The sequence below is a fragment of the Garra rufa genome, chromosome 13 (assembly GCF_049309525.1).
Source record: "Garra rufa chromosome 13, GarRuf1.0, whole genome shotgun sequence".
NCBI classification, from domain to species: domain Eukaryota; kingdom Metazoa; phylum Chordata; class Actinopteri; order Cypriniformes; family Cyprinidae; genus Garra; species Garra rufa.
In genome coordinates, this window is record NC_133373.1 from 34,210,848 (window position 1) to 34,230,815 (window position 19,968).

At 35.7% G+C, this 19,968-nt stretch overlaps 1 protein-coding gene across 5 annotated transcripts; it reads right to left on the bottom strand.

The window, feature by feature from the left end:
- Positions 1–284: 284 nt before the first annotated feature.
- On the bottom strand, positions 285–19,300 carry dnajc5ga (DnaJ (Hsp40) homolog, subfamily C, member 5 gamma a). Of its 5 annotated transcripts, XM_073816493.1 has the most exons (7): positions 19,166–19,300; positions 11,613–11,746; positions 9,260–9,473; positions 8,399–8,558; positions 5,281–5,363; positions 3,599–3,637; positions 285–2,273 (listed from the first exon to the last, which is right to left on the bottom strand). In XM_073816493.1, the coding sequence occupies exons 2-5, from the start codon at positions 11,735–11,737 to the stop codon at positions 5,284–5,286; spliced, it is 579 nt and encodes a 192-aa protein (XP_073672594.1). In that variant the 5' UTR covers positions 11,738–11,746; positions 19,166–19,300; the 3' UTR covers positions 285–2,273; positions 3,599–3,637; positions 5,281–5,283. The 5 variants fall into 5 exon arrangements, with proteins under 5 accessions (XP_073672594.1, XP_073672596.1, XP_073672595.1 ...); XM_073816495.1 differs by lacking the exon at positions 5,281–5,363; XM_073816494.1 differs by lacking the exon at positions 3,599–3,637.
- Between the last annotated feature and the right edge of the window lie 668 nt (positions 19,301–19,968).

Consider the following 19,968-nt stretch of genomic DNA (forward strand, 5'->3'; position numbering starts at 1 on the left):
TAAATTTGGACTGCAACTGTCGTGTCGTAAAACACGGAAATCACTTTTTCACATGACCATCACCATGAATAAATCTAACTGCGCACTTCCTATTATGTTGACAGGGCTGTTAATGAGTGTATGGAGTTGTACGCTAAGCTGATTACAAGCTTATGGGTACAACTATAGCACAGGAAGTTGGAGTGTGATGTGAACAATAGCAGGCCTGAGCTACCATTCATTTCCGAACGCAAACTAATAGTACTAATTAAAAAATGAAAACATAATAATCACGCAAATGCAAATTTTTACAAATCCCCATTTATTTAATTCAGATTCAATAATATAAACAGACAATGAAATGTGTGATGCACCACGAACCATGTTAAATAAAAACAGGAGGAAAGTAGCGATGTAGTGCTGTGGTTCTTGTTTTTGGCTCTTGGTAAATTCAGACCAGACTTGGCTTTTCCCCTTCATCAAATCATTATTACACACAGCATCATAAAACTCAATATGTGCACCGGTGAAGAGGCCAAAACCTCTCGATTGCTTTAAAATTATAATTATCATTTGCACCCCAAACAGGTGCCAAAAAAGTAAATTGTTGATTGCAGAAATGGGCTTTGTGCATTGAAATTAAGTCATTCAGTGAGCATGGAAATGTACCAGAAAAATATTCCGAAATAAAGTAACAGTTGGTTTGGAAGCAGATCATATCCCAATGCTTTCTAATGAATGTCTGCCTTCATCTCTTTTGCTTTTGGCAAGTTTATTCTCTGAAAGCAATATCCAGTTTTTACAGACTAAAAGAAAATTCTTGGCTATAAGAAAATGCCCCCCAAAACAGACTACGTGAAATTATTACATACTTTTCTATTTGCACACTGAAACAAAAGTATATACTATTGCATTCAGAACAACAATTCACAGGGAAAAAAAAACATTTGGCATCTAATATACTCACTCTAATGTAGTGATTCTAACAGTAACCTGACTATTGTCGACTCCTTCACATTTAACACAACGGGCATTTCCTTATTGCTAAAATCATGAGGCTCTTGGAGATTCAAATTTTGAAATCAAGTTAACACAGTGCTTCGATTCACTCAGAACATGTCATACACATTAATCTCAAATCTGATATATTAAAAATAAATAAGATCATTAAAAATATTTGCGTTTTGTCATCATATGTCCTAAGAGCACAAAGAAAGCATAGGTTTGCTCGATGATTTGGCATAGCGTTCACCAAAAATAGGGTTGATCCCATTTCAGCCCCTATGAACAAATTAAAACTTCACATTTACAGATATTCTCGCTTAGAGAGAAGTAGCTGTAAGAACTGAAGCCATTAGATTTGCATTAGAAGCCTCCTATGAAGGTAGTGGAAAAAAAGTGCATAGAAAAAACAACTTACACCAGCATATTCAAGTCTTCTGATTTTAGGGAAATGTACGACCATTGCACACGGCACGTCCGCTGACATTTGAGGTCTGTGCCTTAGGTTTGGTCAGAAAAAGTCGTAACGCAGCTATGTCTTGTCATTTGCGTACGAATGACCAAATCGATCGTGCAATATAATGCAAATGTAACAGATGACTGCAAACTTGAAAACGGAATACACTGCCATCTAAAGAAGCAAAAAAAAAAAAAAAGGTGGTGGCTCCGCATTTGGATGAAGATAAGTGGGAGGAGTTTTTGCACATGTTCCTATGCTGTATAGTAGTGGCATGCTGTTATTGCTTTGCATGCACTCACATGATCATTCCACTCACGTCCATGCGTCGTACACAAAAAAAAAATAAAAAAAAAAATAAAAAAAAAAATTAAATAAATAGCCAGAACCAAAAAGAAACACCCGAAAAGTAAAACCCACTTCCCACATGGAGCACTGCCCACCAACAGCACCAGTCTCATAGCTATATTATTTTGAAACGAACGTGTAGTTATATACGAACAGACAGACATACACACCAATGGAGACACGGATGAATTGTGATTGGCAGAGGCTTCCTTGTCTTTTGGCAAACTGCCACTCGTTTCCAGTGGGTCAGAGTCAGGGTATGGCGCAGTGGCACAGTTTTGTCCTGGTGCCGTGATGCCCTGCCATCAGCACACTACATCAGGGGCCTTAGAGTCCATCAGCGGGGCCCCCTCGGTAATGACTGGGACCAGGATTGGGCAGGTGGCTCATTTCTGGGTGTTGTACTTGGACTGGCTGGCTGCGAAATGCATGGACTCTGAGGTGTTGACGGTGGAACTGGGCTGGATCAAAATAGGGACATTTGAGCCTACAAAAAAAATTTAAAACAGAATTAGGATCTAAATATCTGTCAGATGTCATTAATTACTTGCCCTCATGTCATTCCAAACCTGTAAAAACTTTGTTCATCTTCGGAACACAAATTGAGATATTTTTGATGAAATCCAAGAGCTTTCTGACCCTGCATAGACAGCAACACAGCAGAAAAGTTTAAAGCCTAGAAAGGTAGTAAGGACTTTGTTAAAATAGTCCATGTGACATCAGTTGTCAATTGTAAATGTTATGAAGCTACTAGAATACTTTTTGTGGGCAAAAAAAAAAAAAAAAAAAATTTTTTTTTTTTTTTAACCATTTCTATTATTCCGTAATACAAAGTATTCTCGTAGCTTCATAACCTTACAATTAAACCACTGAACCACCTTGAACATAGCAGTTGCATTGCTGTCTATGCGGGATCAGAAAGCTCTCGGATTTATTAAAAAAAAAATACCTTAATTTGTGTTCCGAAGATGAACAAAAGTCTTACGGGTTTGGAACGACATGAGGGTGAGTAATTAACAACAGAATTGTCATTTTTGGGTGAACTATCCCTTTAATTGTTTTAGCAAACTACAAAGCAGTGGTCGACCAATATGGGTTTTGGACAATGTAAAGATCAGAGCTGCCAATAAAATACAGATATTGTCATGTTTAATTATAATAAATATATAAAAAGTAATATATATTGTTTTTAAATATAAGTAGCTATATACAATGGTGGCCAAAATTATTAGAACACTAGTATTTTCACCAGCTAAAAAATGGTTTTCTGTTTTGGATTTCTATTTTTTGCTGTAGTGTCAATAGGAAATATCAATTCACATTTTCAAACATTCATTTTGCCATTAATTGTAATAAATCCAGTGAGATTTTTGTTTACACAAGGAGTCTGACAACAGCCAGTGCTCCACATGATTGTTGGTCTTTTTTTTTTTAAACCACAACAGTGAACTACTACTTTTGTTCAACATCCAAGTAAACTATAATCTAAAAAATGGCCTAATATATGAGCCAACATATCGGTCTACCAGTACAATTACATAAATTACGTGCGGCATGCGTTCATGCAGAGTCTATTTGTCTATGGTTTGCATGAAGCCATCACTTTTGAGGATTAGATAGCCAAAAGTACAGCACATACAGTTTTACTGGAGACATATTACCAGTAGGTTTTATGGTATGAGGGATATGTGGGATGTACTAACAGGAAATATGCACACTAGGCCTACACGGTTCTGTACAGTGAAGCAGATCAGATGTTGTTTCCTGGGAATATGGCCAAAGGTGGTCCCAGCTCTGCTCTAAGAAACATACCTCCCTTCCCTGATGCAGCTCTTCCGAATCACCGCCCCACTAATGGACAGCATCCATGTGTAGCAAAGAATGAAAATAGAAGATTTCTTAATAAATGTATTAATTATATTAAAGTCAAAAGTTTACATACACCTTGCAGAATGTTAATTATTTTCACAAATAAGAGGGATCATACAAAATGCATGTTATTTTTTTATTTAGTACTGACCTGAATAAGATTTTTCACATAAAAAGATATCTACATATAGTTCACAGCAGAAAATGAAAGTTGAATTTATAAAAATGACCTCGTTCAAAACATTACATACACTTAATTCTTAATACTGTGTTGTAACCTGAATGATCCACAGCTCTGTGTGTGTGTGTGTGTGTGTGTTTTTTTTAAATGATGTTTAAATGTTCATGAGTCCCTTGTTTGTCCTGAACAATTAAACTGCCCGCTATTCTTCAGAAAAATCCTTCAGGTCCCATAAATTCTTTTTCAGCATTTTTGTGTTTTTGAACCCATTTTTAAAATGACTAAGATTTTGAGATCCATCTTTTCACACTGAGGGAACTATTAGAGAAGGTTCAAATGCTCACTGGAGTACTAAAAAAAATAACATGCATTTTGTATAATCCCTGTTATTTTGGTAAACTAATTAACATTTTGCAGATTCTGCAAGGTGTATGTAAACTTTTGACTTTAACTGTACCTTACTTAAATAACAGAGGTAGAGGGAAAAAAGTGTGAGACAAAACAGTAGTGGGATGATAAAACAGAGGTTTGAGGTTAGATGAAATTGACTGCTGAACAGATGGCTGTGTGACAGGCCAGCAGTGCCTCTGTACGAGACAGCTCATGTTGACTGCGTTTCTATTGATGAGATGCAGCTGCTTTGACAGCTTTGCTTCATGCTGACGCAACCTTCTCAACAGAAATCCCATTTCCTGCTGACTCACCCTCACCCCAACTGGCCTTCTAACATCCTCTAGCATAGTGGTTTTAATGCTGGATAATAATATTTATTTTTCTAAAGCCACTTTTTATAATTATATTCTTAATAATAAATAACTTATTGCCAATTATTCGGTTACTATTATTGATATATTACATATTATACAGTTATTTTTTTAGCTGTGTGTTCTGGCTCTATCATAAACTAAATAGTCAGATGGTGTCCTTCCACCTCCTGGTCAACTAACTCCAAAACCTACAGGAGGTTCAAAGTACTTGGCAGAAAAAGGCTTGGCCTGACAACATGCAAAACAAGGACATCCACAGCATGCACATGCAAAGCATTAGGTTCATGCATGGGCCTAGTAAAGCAAACACAACTCCATATCTCAAGATCTGTTATGCAGGTCACTGGCTTTGGGTTTCAGCTCATTGCATAGTCTTTGAGTGCATGAGGTTCCTTAATGAAGAAATCCTTTGGTCTATTTAATGAGCTGTGAAGGTACTAGCACCATTTAATAAGCCTTAGTGAGGTTGCCAAGAGGTTGGGTCTTACAAAGTTAATAAAAGTCTGAAAACTAGATGCAATGACTAACTCAAAGTCTTCATTAAGAGCAAATGCAAATAGCAAACACTGTAATGTTAGTGAAAGACAGTGCTGTGAATCACGGACAAACACAGGGTTGTGTAGGTAGACAATCACAATGGAGTGACTCATGCTGTCGATGAACATACAGAGTCTTACAAGTCATTTTGAATCCGGTATAGTTTCACTGCAGATTTCTGGACCAGGACTACGTATAGGCTGGACAATAATTATTGTTTCACCTGTCAAGTAAAAGGGAAACCATTATCTTAAATTACAGGTTACATGAAGAATTTCATTGTAATGTATTCTTCCAAACTGTCAGGATGACCAAAAATAATGGTTAGACCTTTAAATTTTGCTTCAATCATGTAAACATCATTTACACCCACTTAGTTTGCACTTATTACACAATACCTGTATGACTTAACTTTGGTTATTTTAAAAAAATAAATAAAATAAAATTGTGCAAAGGCTATATTTTGTGATAATATTCATGAATATAAAAGGCGGCAACTTTAAATACACAAGTCGGTATCTTTAAGGGATTAGTTCATCCTGAATTAAAATTTCCTGACAATTTACTCACCCCTATGTCATCCAAGATGTTAACATCTTTCTTCAGTCGAAAAGAAATTATGGTTTTTAAGGAAAACATTCCAGGATTTTTCTCATTTTAATAGACTTCAATGGGGATCAGTGGGTTGAAGGTCCAAATTGCAGTTTCAATGCAGCTTCAAAGTGCTCTATACCAGCGGTTCCCAATTCCAGTCCTCGCGCCCCACCGCTCTGCACATTTTGCATGTCTCTCTTAGTTAACACACCTGATTCAGATAACCAGCTCATTAGAAGTGAGGTCCGTGCAGGAACTGCGTTCCGATTGACATGGTCCCTGCAAAGTGTTCATTGCTCCCTGCTGCCTAAGCGGGGGAAATCTGTTTACTATACTTCGAAACATTCATTCACATATTTGCGCTACGTCACCGCATGTAGCGTCTTCACACACAGATGAAACTTACTAGAGAAGTGTGACATAAGTGCATCTGTAAATAAATGCATTTTAAATTTACGTCTCGCACGCTTTAATGACCTTCAAATGGAACACATACGCTTGCTTCGAACTAATGAATAATGGCGGAATATCCTGTGATGTCCACTTCGAAGGGCAGTAACGTTGGAATAGAAAACACACAAAATGTGCAGAGCGGTGGGTCGCGAGGACTGGAATTGGGAACCGCTGCTCTATACGATCCCAGCCAAGGAATAAGGGTCTTATCTAGCATACGATAGTGACCACAAATGTGACCTTTCCAACATTTTTTGGGGAAAATGACATTTTTTCACTAGATTAGACCCTTATTCCTCAATTGGGATCGTGTAAAGCCCTTTGAAGCTGCATTGAATCTGCAATTTAGACCTTCAATCCGTTGATCCCCACTTAAGTCTACTCCATGGAGAAAAATCCTGGATTGTTTTCCTTAAACTTAATTTCTTTGACTAAAAAAAAAAAAAAAAAAAAAAAAAAAAAAAAACATGAACATCTTGGATGACAAGGGGTGAGTAAATTATCAAAAAATTTTAATTCTGGAGTAAACAAATCCTTTTAGAACAACAGGATATGTACATAAAACATTAAATCCTAAACACAAAAACATTCGAAAGCTTTCTGTGAATATTACAGGCTCAAAACCTGTAACGTGCCAGAATCTCTTGTCTACTCAGCTTGACTGTCATACATTTGCCAGTGCTAAATTTAGACACAACAAAATTGACCAAACACCTTGTGCCTGCACTCCATAAATAATATAAAAGCTATATTAGCATCGGGAAGACAAGAGGTGCTCAATACCCAATGTCCTAGATGACTGATACATACATCTCTTGAACGCTCAAAATATCTATCAAGGGAAATGGCCAAGGACAGACAAGTAAAATGAGTCCTGTCTCATCTGACACTTCATTCATTTCAGTATTAAACAAAGATAAACTGCATGCACCTTCGAGTCATTTCAAACAGTAGATTAGACCAGAATGCAGACCTGGATTATTAATATAAAATTCTGTGCAACATTTGAAGAATGTGATTCTGACTATTCAATTTGATATGATCTAAGGCAATCCATCATCTTCTAGACTACAGAACATCCTCAGTGATATTTCTCTCATTTTTAAAGGACTTGCGAGTATAAGAAAAGCACATTTTTTTAACCATCACAACTAATTACATATCTTTAACATTTTTGACATTTCAGATGTTAAAATTGCGAACGTATTTCTGAACAATTATAATAAACAACCCCAGAGAGTGGCCCAACAAAAGCACTGACATCTATATATATAGAAAAAATCAGAGTTATAAATAGCTGCATGTTGTGTTTTTGCTTGATCTGTTAAATTTGTTCCTGCTGTTCATGCCACCTGAGCAACATCACGTGTCTCTACTGAGACAGCAGAGATTATCAGACACCTCCTCAACCGTGGCCGAGGCTTCAACATTGTTTTTAGCAAAGCCTAGCTAGTCTTCCCTTGTAAAACAGAGAATTATATGGCCAGGAGTGACAGATATTAATAAATTCATTCAGTACATATTTTATAACTACATACAGTCAAACCAAAATTTATTCAGACACCTTCAACATTTCTCACATCATCAGTGTATTCACTATAATTTAGAAAATGGTAATAAAATATGACAAGAACCGTTAGTCTGCAGTATAAAAAGAAATGTATAATTTTTGGTCCCAAACTTTCATACATTTTACTGGTAGTATAATGTATGAATATTTTTTTGGGTAAAATGTGTCACAGTTTACTTTATTTTGCTATCCTCACTTACATAAATGAACTAAAGTGCCTTGCACCTACTAGTAAAAAAAAAAAAAAAAACATCTAAAATTTTATCTGGTGTCTAAGTTTTGGTTTGACTGTAAATGCAAGTTATTACTTTCAATGATGCCTGCCTCAGAGTTTTATATTTTATTATATTTAAAAATGGTTAAATTATATCCTACCATTCAAACGCTTGGGGTCATGGCTGCTGAAAATTCAGCTTTGCCATCAAATGAAACGGGACTTCTTTAATAATAAAATAAAAACTTTTGAACGGTAGTATACAAAAAAAAAAAAAAGAACAAATTCTGACAGATTCATTGAGTTCATTCAGTAAAGTATTTATCAGAGTTCATAAGTCTTTTGAACAACTCAACTATGTAAAAGAAGATGGTTACCAGAGGCAGACCAAACGTATACATCCCTTTCCAACCAACTCTACACTCACCCCCTCCATCCTGCTCTGCTTTGATCTGGGCCTCCAGGTCTTCTGGGTCCACATATTGGTAGTTATCATCCTCCTCTGGTGGTTTGCACTTTCCACAGCAGAAACAGCAGCAGCAACAGCAGCAGCAACAGGAGGAAACGGCACAGCACATGACCATAGCCTGCAGCAAATACAGACCTCAGATCAGAGACGTCTTTTTTGGAAAGGCACATGTTTAATGCCACAGTGATGGGAGAAGTTTGCAAGATGCTGCAACCAGCTACAAGTCATTTCTAGTCGGCCAGTCACTATATTTGTCATGCTAGGAAGTTTGAGGAGCTTTTTGAAAGCTCCTAAGATGAATCACAAGGGAAATGACTGGTAAAAAAAAAAACAAAGCACATCAGCGTTTATTTATAGCTTTGTAGATTCAAACAAGCTGATGCATTTTAATCAGGCTCAGCTGTCTTGCTTTCCACATTAAGCCTATTTGAGAAAATTATCACATGTGGATCAAAAGCCACGATCATCTGTAAAGTAAGTCAGAATGTAGCATCTCAAAGTGAACAAAGCTCTCTAAATATGTCTGTTCTGTTCAGATTATGGAAGAAGATTTGGGTGACACCAATATCCTTCTGCATTCATTCCATTCAGTCCATTAAGTACCTATAGTGCTAAAAACTATATTTTGATTGTCTTTCCAATAATTCTTCACAAAATACACACACACAAAAAAAGATTATCACCTCAAACTATGATTAACATCTCGTCAGAATGTCAGTTAGGTCAACACACTGAGTTTACAGTTACAGTCAATCTGTAACATAGACCCATTTTTTACTGATGCAACAAAAAGCTGTTTATAGGAAGATGAGCTCTCACCTTGAACCACCACTTTGACATAAGAAAGTAGTATTTGACACTCTCTTCTCCAAACTGCTCGGACACGTAGAGCCCCATGGAACCGTACTCATCGTAAATCTTACGCTTGGTCTCATCGGTGAGGATTGAGTTGGCATTGTTGATTTCTTTGAACTTATCGGCAGCTTCAGGGTTGTCTGGATTCTTGTCTGGATGGTATTTCAGAGCCAGTTTCCTGTGAAACAAAGAATTTGAGTCTTGAATCTTGTGCAGAAACCATTTTTGCAGAACATACAACTCTATTGAAATGATGAAACAAAACAACTAATCAAAATTTTTTTTTGTATTTTGCAGAACTATGGCATACACTACCAGTCAAAAGTTTTGAACAGTAAGATTTTTTTATTAAACTATAAAATTTTGAAATATTTTTAGTAGTGGTGGGCCGTTATCGGCGTTAACGTGCTGCGTCAACGTGAGACTCTTATCGGGCGATAAAAAAAAATATCGCCATTAATCTATTCTTAAAGTTGGGTTGGGAGCTGGGTCTATACTACGCAAGCTATGATGAATTTCACCTTGATATTTTAGCGCGGATGTATACCTAGCTGAATTGCACTGTAGGGGGCGAGAACGAGTCTTTCGAACCTGTGTGTATGCCTACTGTGAAATTACCACCTCAAACGAGACGTGCTAACATGGATGCAGCTATGAAGCCACCGGGTTTGCTTCAGGGCAGGGGCGTTGCTAGACCCTTTTTACTGGGGCATGTGCCCCAGTGAAAAAATGCTGTGCCCCAGCAAAATCTCAAATTTGAGTTAGAATTTACTTTGATAATCCCGAAATAAAGACATTAAACTATATGCAACAACTGAATTGATGCTTCGAAAAGCAACGCAATTTAACCGAAGACTATGCACGCAGATATCCATGCCCGTGCGCGTCTGTGTATTTAACTGCAATGCGCACGTCGCACAGCCTTTTACGCAGAAGTACATGCAGTGTAGGAATAGTTGGTTACACAAGTTTGTATAGTTAATTGTGTTGTAAATGCAATTGTCAAGCAGTTTGTGATGCATTTTGGAGATGAGCCCCTGGTCTAATGCGCCACCTGGCTTGAGAAACCCGTTCTCAAAGACTTACTTTTAGTCATTATTTCGGTAGCACACATATTCTAAATGCCTTCGACAGAATTCAAATTAGCCATTTTAATCTAGATTAATTCCAAGATTACAGTAAAATTAATCTAGATTAAAAAATTTTTATCTATGCCCACCACTAATTTTTTGTATTTATAATAACTGTTTTCTATTTTAAAATATTTTGAAATTTAATATATTCCTGTGATTTCAAAGCTGTATTTTTGGCATCATTTTGGCATCACATGATCCTTCAGAAATCATTCTAACATTCTGATTTGCTGCTCCAAAAACATTTATTATTATTATTATTATTATTATTATTATTGTTGTTGAAAACAGCTGAGTAGAATTTTTTTCAGGTTTCTTTGATGAATAGAAAGCTAAGAAGAACAGCATTTATCTGAAATAGAAATCTTTTGTTTTTATCATCACTTTTGATCAATTTAAAGCATACCTAAATAAAAGTATTAATTTCTTCACTTTTCATTTCAGATAAATGCTGATCTTTGGATCTTTCTATTCATCAAACAATCCTGAAAAAAGGTACTCAAATGTTTTAACTACTAATAATAATATTTAAAAAAAATTGAACAGCAAATCAGCATATTAGCATATTTGTTTTCATCACAGGAATAAATTACATTTAAAAAAATATTAAAATAGAATGCAGTTATATTAAATAGTAAAAACATTTCACAATATTACTGCTTTTGCTGTATTTTGGATCAAATAAATGCAGGCTTGGTGAGCAGAAGATAATTCTTTAAAAACATTTTTTTTTTTTAAATCATACTGTTCAAAAACTTTTGACTGGTAGTGTACAAAAATAAAATTTGATTAATCATCTCATTATATACATACAAACACTTATCACTTTAAAGTAAAAAGAAGTTTGTTTGGATTTACTAATAATGACACAATGCTGAAGATAAAACATTAAAATTATTTATTAATAAGTGTTTGTAAACAGTTTTTGCTAAATGTAATTACAATTTGTTTAATTTTTAAATGAAATAAGAACAAATAATAAATAAAGAAAAAAGAACATTTTTCCATTTATTACTAGTAAATATTATTAAATCACTTGTATAAATGTAAATGTATAAGATGGTACATTTAGACATTATACTGCAAAAACTGTGCTACATAGTGCAATAACTGGCAGTATGATCGCAGCACAAGTGAATGTAGTCCTGAATCTTTATAAACAGGTTTAAAATATTTTAGTGTACCTGTATGCTCTTTTAATGTCTTCTGCTGTGGCCCCTTTCTCCAGTCCCAGCACCTTGTATAAACTATCCCCTGTAGTGGACATCTTCCTCTGAGGCCTGTCAGAGGGTGGCTTGGCGTCTGCCATGATTTACTGCTGGAGAACACGAAGAAAATGCATTTGCATGTTAAAAAAAAAATCATTGTGTTCTATGGAGGCTGCTTTTCAAAGAATTCAGCATCACATTATTGACATATAGAACAATGTACACAGCCAAAGCAAGCGGAAAGCACTCAACTCTATTTTAACACAAGGTGTGGCCAAGGTGAATCCTGGGTTAATGCTGAAAAAACAGGTGCAGTTTTTAGATGCTTATCCATCAGGATGTTTCCTCTCATTAGCACAGGATGCAATGGTGGGCAAAGCAACAGCTTGCCCATTCTCAATGCCTTTGCTTAAGATGATTATGTTTTGCTGATCTCACAGATTACAACTCCAAGTTGACAAAAGCTATTAGACGCTTGTATACACACGACACCTTGCCTGATCATGAAAGCTGTTTTTAAGTGGTTTAAACACTGAAGGGTCAAGAGAATGCGGATCTTTGAGACATACCCTGCCACTATTGTGAAACTAATGCTTATCAAGTTTAAACTGGAACACATTCCTTAACCTTTAACATTCTAATTATTACAATAAATACTGTTCTTTTTAACTTCCCTGAAAAAATAAAGTCTAAATGATTTCTAAAGGATCGTGTGAGAATAAATTCAGCTTTGCCATCACAGAAATAAATGACACATTTTTCATGCATTCTTACAAATGTTTATTGAAGAAATAATGAGATTTTACATTAAAAAAAAAACCCTAATGCTGCACTATCTTTCCATGTTCCAACCCCCTAAGCCAAAGTGACATTTGAAGCTTGAAATAATCCAATTCATTCATTCGAGAAAAAGTTGGAGGCAGTTAACAGATGATCACACAGCCAGAGGTATCACAAGCTGCTAAAACAATCATAAGACAGATTCTTCATTAGAGAACGCAATACACTAGAAAGCCACACGTTCACCCGTATCAGACTGCAGCTGTGCAAGCTTCAGATGAACCTCTGTTCATCAAGCTGTAAGCTTATCCTAGGCTTAACTCTACAGTCAACGTATTTCAGACGAATCTAGCGGCTGTGCCACATCTAATAAGAACTCACACTAATCACACAGGTCACTTTCTTCCAGATGATGACAACTGGCTCCAATGCTCCTAAATGAAGCAGTCGGACATGATGAAGCTGATACAACTTTATATGACATTTCAATTCAAACCTCAAAACCAACACTCAGTTTACTGGGCAGCACAAAATTGTTAGAAACTTAAGAACAAGCTCTTTACAAGTTAAAGCAGCTAATATAATAACATGATTTGCATAATTCTGCAGGCATTTGAAGACACAGATGGTTTTGACATCCTAATAAAAAGCTGAATACTTTTATTCAGCAGTAAATATATTTATAATGTTACAAAATATTTATTTTTCAAATAAACACCATTCTTTTAAATGTTCTATTCATCAAAGAATAATTAAAATGTATCATGGTTTCTACAAGCATCACATCTGCACATTAGAATGATTTCTGAAGGATCATGTGACACTGAAGACTGGAGTAATGATGTTGAAAATTCAATTCCATCACTGAAATAAATTATACTTTAACATATATTCAAATAGAAATTAGTTATTTTCATGTGTTTTTATTAGATCTGCCATATTTGGCGGCACTGAATGCAAACAATGCCACTGAACAGAACAAAACTTCAGTGTTTCCCATAGGTTTATAGCTTTGGGGAGTTGGGGGTGCCAATAGCCAACGGTACTTTTTTTTTTTGGTACTTCAGCCTATTTTCTGTGTAATAACGAAAACATTTATTTCAGTGAAAAAATAAGTCCAAAACTCTCAATTTCAACATTTGGAACAATATTTTTTAATATTGTTAATATATTAATATAAAAATATTTTTTTAATTTTTTAAGTCATTACACATTTATTTATTTTTTATCAAATGAAAATTAAACCCTTTTATTTTTTGGCAAACAAACTGGTTTACTATTAAAATTAATACATGGAAGAAAAATTGTGTGAATATACAGTTATTTTTTCTACAATTAAGTGGTTAATCTTGTTGATTTTTTTATTATCTAATTGTTTTATTTAAATTTGTATATATAAACACCTACATTATACTGTAAAAAAGTAATACAAGACTATTATAATTCTGTTAAATGTTAAACCAGACTTATTTTGACAGGTTGCCGTGAAGTTTCTGTGTACAGTATGATATGTTGCTAGTTTTCTCAAATGAAACGGTAAAATTCACCTGAAGTGACACTCACAACTAGGGTTGCATCGATCCGATACTCTGGATCAGTATCGATGCCGATCCAAGCTTTTTGAATGGATCGGATATCGGTGATGCGTGACCGATCCAAATTCAATACCATTACCAGAGTTTGATTAAATAAATAGCAAGAAATAATGGTCTACTGTAAAAACTATAATAATTCATACAAGAACACAATTATTTTAAAACATTGCCTTAAAAATAAAATACATTTACAATACGTTGCGCTGCTTACACAACCACATGTGACGTGAATGTGACAGGCGAGTTCAGAGGGAACTTTCACATGCAAAGTCTACTGTACCTCAGCGTGGTAAACATGTCCCTGATCTTCTGGAAATATTTTACTCTTGATACAGCATCTAGTAGCACTGCAAATTGTACTATTTGCAAAGCCAAAGTTTCAAGAGGTGGAAGTAGTGTTTCGAATTACAACACCACAAATTTAATCAAGCATCTTCAAAAGCATCACCCAAAAGAACACTTCGAACCGAGTGACAGCTTTTAATACTTTCTTTGTAAATACTTTGTAAATGAGATATTGTTTAATACAGCAGTTAAACAAATAAGAAGTTATTATTAAATGACTTTCATTGTCTGACTATAACACTATTGCCTGATTTTGCTCTATTTCGTCGTTAAAAGTAGTCTGAAACAAGTCACACCTGAGCCGCTGCGCATCTCCATTCAAACACAGCGGTGTTTCGTTTATGAATGAACGTGCGTTTTTAAACAAATCTAGTGAAATGATTCAATTTCCCATTCAAACAGAGTCACTTGCTTTATTTCTGAATGAACCATCCGTTCGAATGAATCAAATCAATGAAATGATTCAGTAATTAAATCAGTGTCTTGCCGCCATCTGCTGGCAGATCTGTTCAGTTATTTATATCTGTAATATTTCTGTTTTCAAAATTTTATTTTTAAAACATTAATCCTAATATGAATTCATGAATTTGATTGCACTCATGCATGTCTCTTTTTTATCCAACAATGTGCAAGCAGATTTGGTATCTCTTTCTTTACTTAAAACAAATAAATCTTAATGACAAAGTGAATTGTATACATTCTTTAGTTTTGAAGGTAAAATACCCCCACTGATATCGGCCTGGTATCGGTATCGGCCGATACTCAGAATTTTTGGTATCGGATCGGTTTTGAAAAAATGGTATCGTTGCATCCCTACTCACAACAGCTTTGGAGATTGAGTTTATCTGTTTATGTGAGATGCAAAGGCCGAAATGACCGGGAGCGTCAGGCGTGCTTCAGTATTTATGTAGTAAACAAAACCATTCATACATACAGAGGCAAACGGAACATGCAGGATTCATATTTAAACCATCATATCGCAATTCAAATTAAGACAGATTAAGGAAGGTTAAGGAATTTCCCTTGCGGTAATTTTGAGTGGCTCAGTAGCGCGGTATGCGGTATTACCGCCATATAATTGTGTGTAGGCTGTTACAATGTAAGGTCATATTCAGAAATCAATAAACCGAAACCAAATCGCGTTGATATATGAAGTGAAGTAAACAGTACTTACATAGAAACCTAGCCAGTAAGAAATGCAAATTTTGAAGAAAAATGTCAGACATACTTAGAGGCTTTGCATCTGAAATCTTCGTGTATATAACAGTTAGCGCGCACCCTCCAGTCTGACTGGACAAGAGACTTTCTGTCAGTATTTCACCTGCGTGTTCTAGACGAGCTGTCAGTCAGTGCAGTTTCATTGTTACGCCACAAGACGGAGGCAAGAGACTATCTTTGAGTAAGTCTTTAATCCGTTCATTCAACTATACCTTCAAAAACGCTTGTTTATTCAAAGAGAGACGTAATGAAACACGATGTTAAAATCATTTTAACTTTAATCGCCACTTTTAAAGGCTCAGCTGACCAGCAGAGCACCGATGTTAAGACAGAGATTTCACTTTCCTTGGACATGACAAGCTAGTTTCACATACATACCTGACTCGATCTGAAAGACAGACGCAGGTAATCGCACATGCTCAGTCGATCTCTCTCTCATTCGCTGTCTGTTTAGGCTTGTTAAGTGCATATCTACTGAGCCTCATAATAAACACATTATGTTATCATTACTAACTTATTACTAATTTAATATTCAGCGCACAGGCATTAAGTGAGAAGGGCAAATCCTTAGGAAAAAAGAAAACAGGCAAATATCGCGGTTGCTGCGGTTGTTGCATTCCTCTGCGGTTATGCACGTCAATAGCGCGGTATTGCGATATTGCGGTTATCGCGACAGCCCTAAAGACAGACCAACATTGCCCCTCCCACCTAATATAACGGCAGGGGAAACACTGAACTTGCATATTTTGCTGATTATTGCTGCTGAAAATGGTCAATTATTGTCATGTTTTGGGCTGTACTAATCTGTCAGACCGGGAAAAACATTTGGAGTACTATAGACTGCCAAAAGTTATAAATCGAGGAGAAGAGCGCAAAAACTATCTGAGGAACAAAAGGTGTTTGTGGTTGGCCAGGCTGAACGAGGATTTCCAGGGCAACAATCGTAACAACATTTGTGTTTGTCCTTATCATTTCTGGTCAGGTAGGTGAAACACATCTTAGTACTGCTTGTATGTAACTTTACCATCTATTAACTTCAGTTTGTCAAAATATTGTGCCCTTTCATGCTTACTAAGTCCTTTTCTATATGATTTAGTAGCTTCCACAAGTTTTTCCATGGTTTAGACAGCATAAATTAGCAAAAAACATATTCAGTAGTACTTTAATCATTCAATCAATGCTGTTGTTTACACCCAAGTATCTCCAATATGGCCGCGCATCTGGGTAACTGACAAATTGTTACGTAAGTGCAAACCCTCTATATGTAGCATGAACAACAAAACATAATAAACACTGGTTTAAATTTAATTTGCACACAATTTTTGCACTGCAGGCCTGACATTAAAGGAACACTCCACTTCTTTTGAAAATAGGCTCATTCTCCAACTACCCCCGAGTTAATAAGTTGGGTTTTACCGTTTTGAAATCCATTCAGCCGTTCTCCTGTTCTGGCGATATCACTTTTAGCATAGCTTAGCATAGATCATTGAATCCTATTAGACCAATAGCATCGCGTTCAAAAATGACCAAAGAGTTTCCATATTTGTTGTATTTAAAACTTGACTCTTCTGTAGTTATATCGTGTACTAAGACCGGTGGAGATGCAAAGCTGCGAGTTTCTAGGCTGATAAGATTAGGAACTACACTCCCATTCCGGCGCAATAGTCAAGGAAGTTTGCTGCCGTAATATGGCCGAAGCAGGCAGAGTATTATCAGAAATGAGTTCCCAGCTAGTTTAGCATTTGCACATGTGCTGCGTGGTATTACTGCTCCTGCTTCAGCCTTATTACGGCAGCAAACTTCCTTGACTATTACACCGGAATGGGAGTGTAGTTCCTAATCTTATCAGCCTAGAAACTCGCAGCTTTGCATTTCCGCCGGTCTTAATACATGATATAACCACAGAAGAGTCAAGTTTTAAATAGGACAAATATGGAAACTCGTTGGTCATTTTTGAACGTGATGCTATTGGTCTAATAGGATTCAATGATCTATGCTAAGCTATGCTAAAAGTGATATCACCAGAACAGGAGAACGGCTGAATGGATTTCAAAACGGTAAAATTCAACTTATTAACTCGGGGGGAGTTGGAGAATGAGCCTATTTCCAAAAAAAGTGGAGCGTTCCTTTAATACTCAATCTACCTCGATTCTCTCTAGTTGGCTCCTGATAAATGGTCAATTGGTCAAACTCTAACAAAACAGCACTAGTAGTAAATCATTACCTCCCTTCTTATAGAACAGCAGGTATGCTTGTCTTGTCCAACCTAGATATACACTCAAATAATGACATGTCTCAAAAACTATGCTACTACTCATAACAGCTCTTCAAAATGCGTTAGAAAACACTATTTTTTTTAGAAATAGTGATATCCTTTACTCTACTTCATTGGCTTTCACAACAGTTTTACATCAATAGTTTATATGCATTTGTCAACAAATAAATACTACCAGTCAAACGTTTTTGAAAAGTAAAATTCTTTAAAGAAGTCTCTTCTGCTCACCAAGCCTGCATTTATTTGATCCAAAGTACAGCAAAACTGTACAATTTTGAAATATTTTTACTATTTAAAATAACTGTTTTCTATTTGAATACATTTTAAAATGTAATTCATTCATGTGATTTTAAAGCTGAATTTTTAGCATTATTACTCCAGTCACATGATCCTTCTAACCTCTAATATTCTGATTTGCTGCTCAAAAACATTAATTATTATTATTATTATTATTATTATTATTATTATTTTGAAAACAGTAATTATTTTAAATATAATTTTAAAATATATTTAAAAATATTTCAAAATGTTACCGTTTTTGCTGTACTTTGGATCAAATAAATGCAGGCTTGGTAAGCAGAAGAGACTTAAAAAAAAACATTAAAAGTCTTACTGTTCAAACAGTTTTGACTGATAGTGTATTTGAAGAAAAACAACTCACAACAGGGGTCAACTCCCATTCACTGCATCCAAACACATCTGGGTTGCTTCTTGTGACGTCACGTGTCCATTGATAAGGTTTATTTTTATCCTGTCATGCATATGCATCTGAGGTATTATCATAGTCATCATAATTACACTACTTGTTGGCTGTTGTACCGGGCGTGTGTCCTTGTAAAACTATAATCCAGTCCTAATCCAGTACAGATTACTATCCCCTTCAGACCCTGTATTTTCCTTCAATCTCACAGTTAAACTATGACCTGTTTATTTTGACCTGGACAAGAGCAACTACAAACAATCTCTAAAGCTCCGCTAACCCTGGTAAACATGGAGTTTATTCAACTCTATTTGGGATTATTGATAAATCTGGACCTATTTGAAAGAAACGCACGAGAGTCAACTGGCTAATTCACACCTAGTGTCAACAAACCCACTTTGAATATAAAACCTTCAACAGATTCACAATCATAAAATACCTAGTATGTAATCCATACAGGATGTTGACCGGTTTATGAGTTCGTTATTATTTCACAATTACTTTTATCGATGAAGCAAACGGCTGACTAGGCAGTTAGCATTAGCACGCTTAGCCACGACAGCAGATTTCTGCTGAATTTGTACCGCAAATTTAAACACAGTCGGTTTAATCTCACCTTGAACTGGGTGGTAATGTGATAAAGTCAACTGTGGCTGAATCATAGAGGACTCCGCCGAATGGTTCTTTAGATATCCTACGTACAGCTCCTCATTGCTATCGCCGCATGTCCTCCCTTGAAAGCGTAGAGCGCTCTGAGGACGCGCTTGTTTGTTGGAGTCGACTCTTTGAACTGAATCTTCAACACATTCGACTCCTTTGATAGTGGGGGCGCGGGCACGATTGATTCACGGGAGTCGAATGTTTAACAGAGTCGATTCTCGTTCTAATGGATTATGAGCGTAGAATGCCATTGGGCGTAATCGATGCTTCGACTTTGAACTACTCAAATGACTCTAGGACTGATTTTATCAGTGAATAAATGGCTAATATAACACTTCTTTAGTATTCAAGGCAAAACGACGCATTAAACGCACTGTACCAAAATGAAGCAAGTGTTAAATTTATGATTTACACTTAAGTAAAATCATGTCCAAAAATATTCAGGTTTTATGTGGTTTAATTTTTTTTTTTTTTTCAAAATAAAAGTCTGGAGATTAGTTTAGTAATGACGTAATTTTGCAGGCCATATGTTCTTAGTTATTTGCTTTTTTTCTTCGTTCCCCTTATAAATAGTAGAAATAATGATAGTGACAGAAAGAAGACTACTCAAATAAAATGACAAATAATTATACTCATATTAATTTATTATCATTTAAAATTATGTAATGATTTCCTTTGATTTTGGGGTTAATATAAACTGTTTCAATTTTACTTTTAGGCAAGACGTAAACTGTAAACAAAATCCTGCCAGCTCATAAA